The sequence below is a fragment of the Eimeria mitis genome, genomic scaffold, assembly GCF_000499745.2.
Source record: "Eimeria mitis Houghton genomic scaffold, Emh_scaff3251, whole genome shotgun sequence".
Classification (NCBI taxonomy): Eukaryota; Apicomplexa; class Conoidasida; order Eucoccidiorida; family Eimeriidae; genus Eimeria; species Eimeria mitis.
The window spans coordinates 3,671-4,002 of NW_013571590.1; the positions used below are offsets into that span (position 1 = coordinate 3,671).

General features: G+C 53.9%; 1 protein-coding gene across 1 annotated transcript in view; it reads left to right on the top strand.

Moving 5' to 3' along the window:
• Window positions 1-332, top strand: part of EMH_0063920 (uncharacterized protein) — a gene marked incomplete at both ends in the record, with an annotated part of 4,191 nt that overhangs the window by 3,517 nt on the left and 342 nt on the right. Inside the window, one exon of the mRNA XM_013498196.1 lies at window positions 129-161. Within this exon, the coding sequence (XP_013353650.1) occupies window positions 129-161 (33 nt within the window). The remainder of the gene's footprint in view (window positions 1-128; window positions 162-332) is intronic.

Genomic DNA, 332 nt, shown 5'->3' on the forward strand with positions numbered 1-332 from the left:
TTCTTTTTGTTTCTTTGTCGTATGCGGTGTATCTACACCCCTTCAGACGCGTGGGCCTTTTGTTGGCTTTAGGGTTTAGGGTTTAGGGTTTAGGGTTTGGGGTTTAGGGTTTAGGGTTTGGGTTGCAGGGGCAAGGGGCCTCTGCTGCTGCATGCGCTCCCGTTGCTGCTGGGGCTGCATGCAGACGCTTTGGTTGCTGCTGCATGCAAACAGGAGACGGCCATAGCCCCAGTATATAAGCGTTTTAAACTTATTGCTGCTCTTGCTGCTGCTGCTGTTGCTGCTGCTGCTGTTGCTGCTGCTGCTGCTGCTGCTGTTGCTGCTGCTGCTGC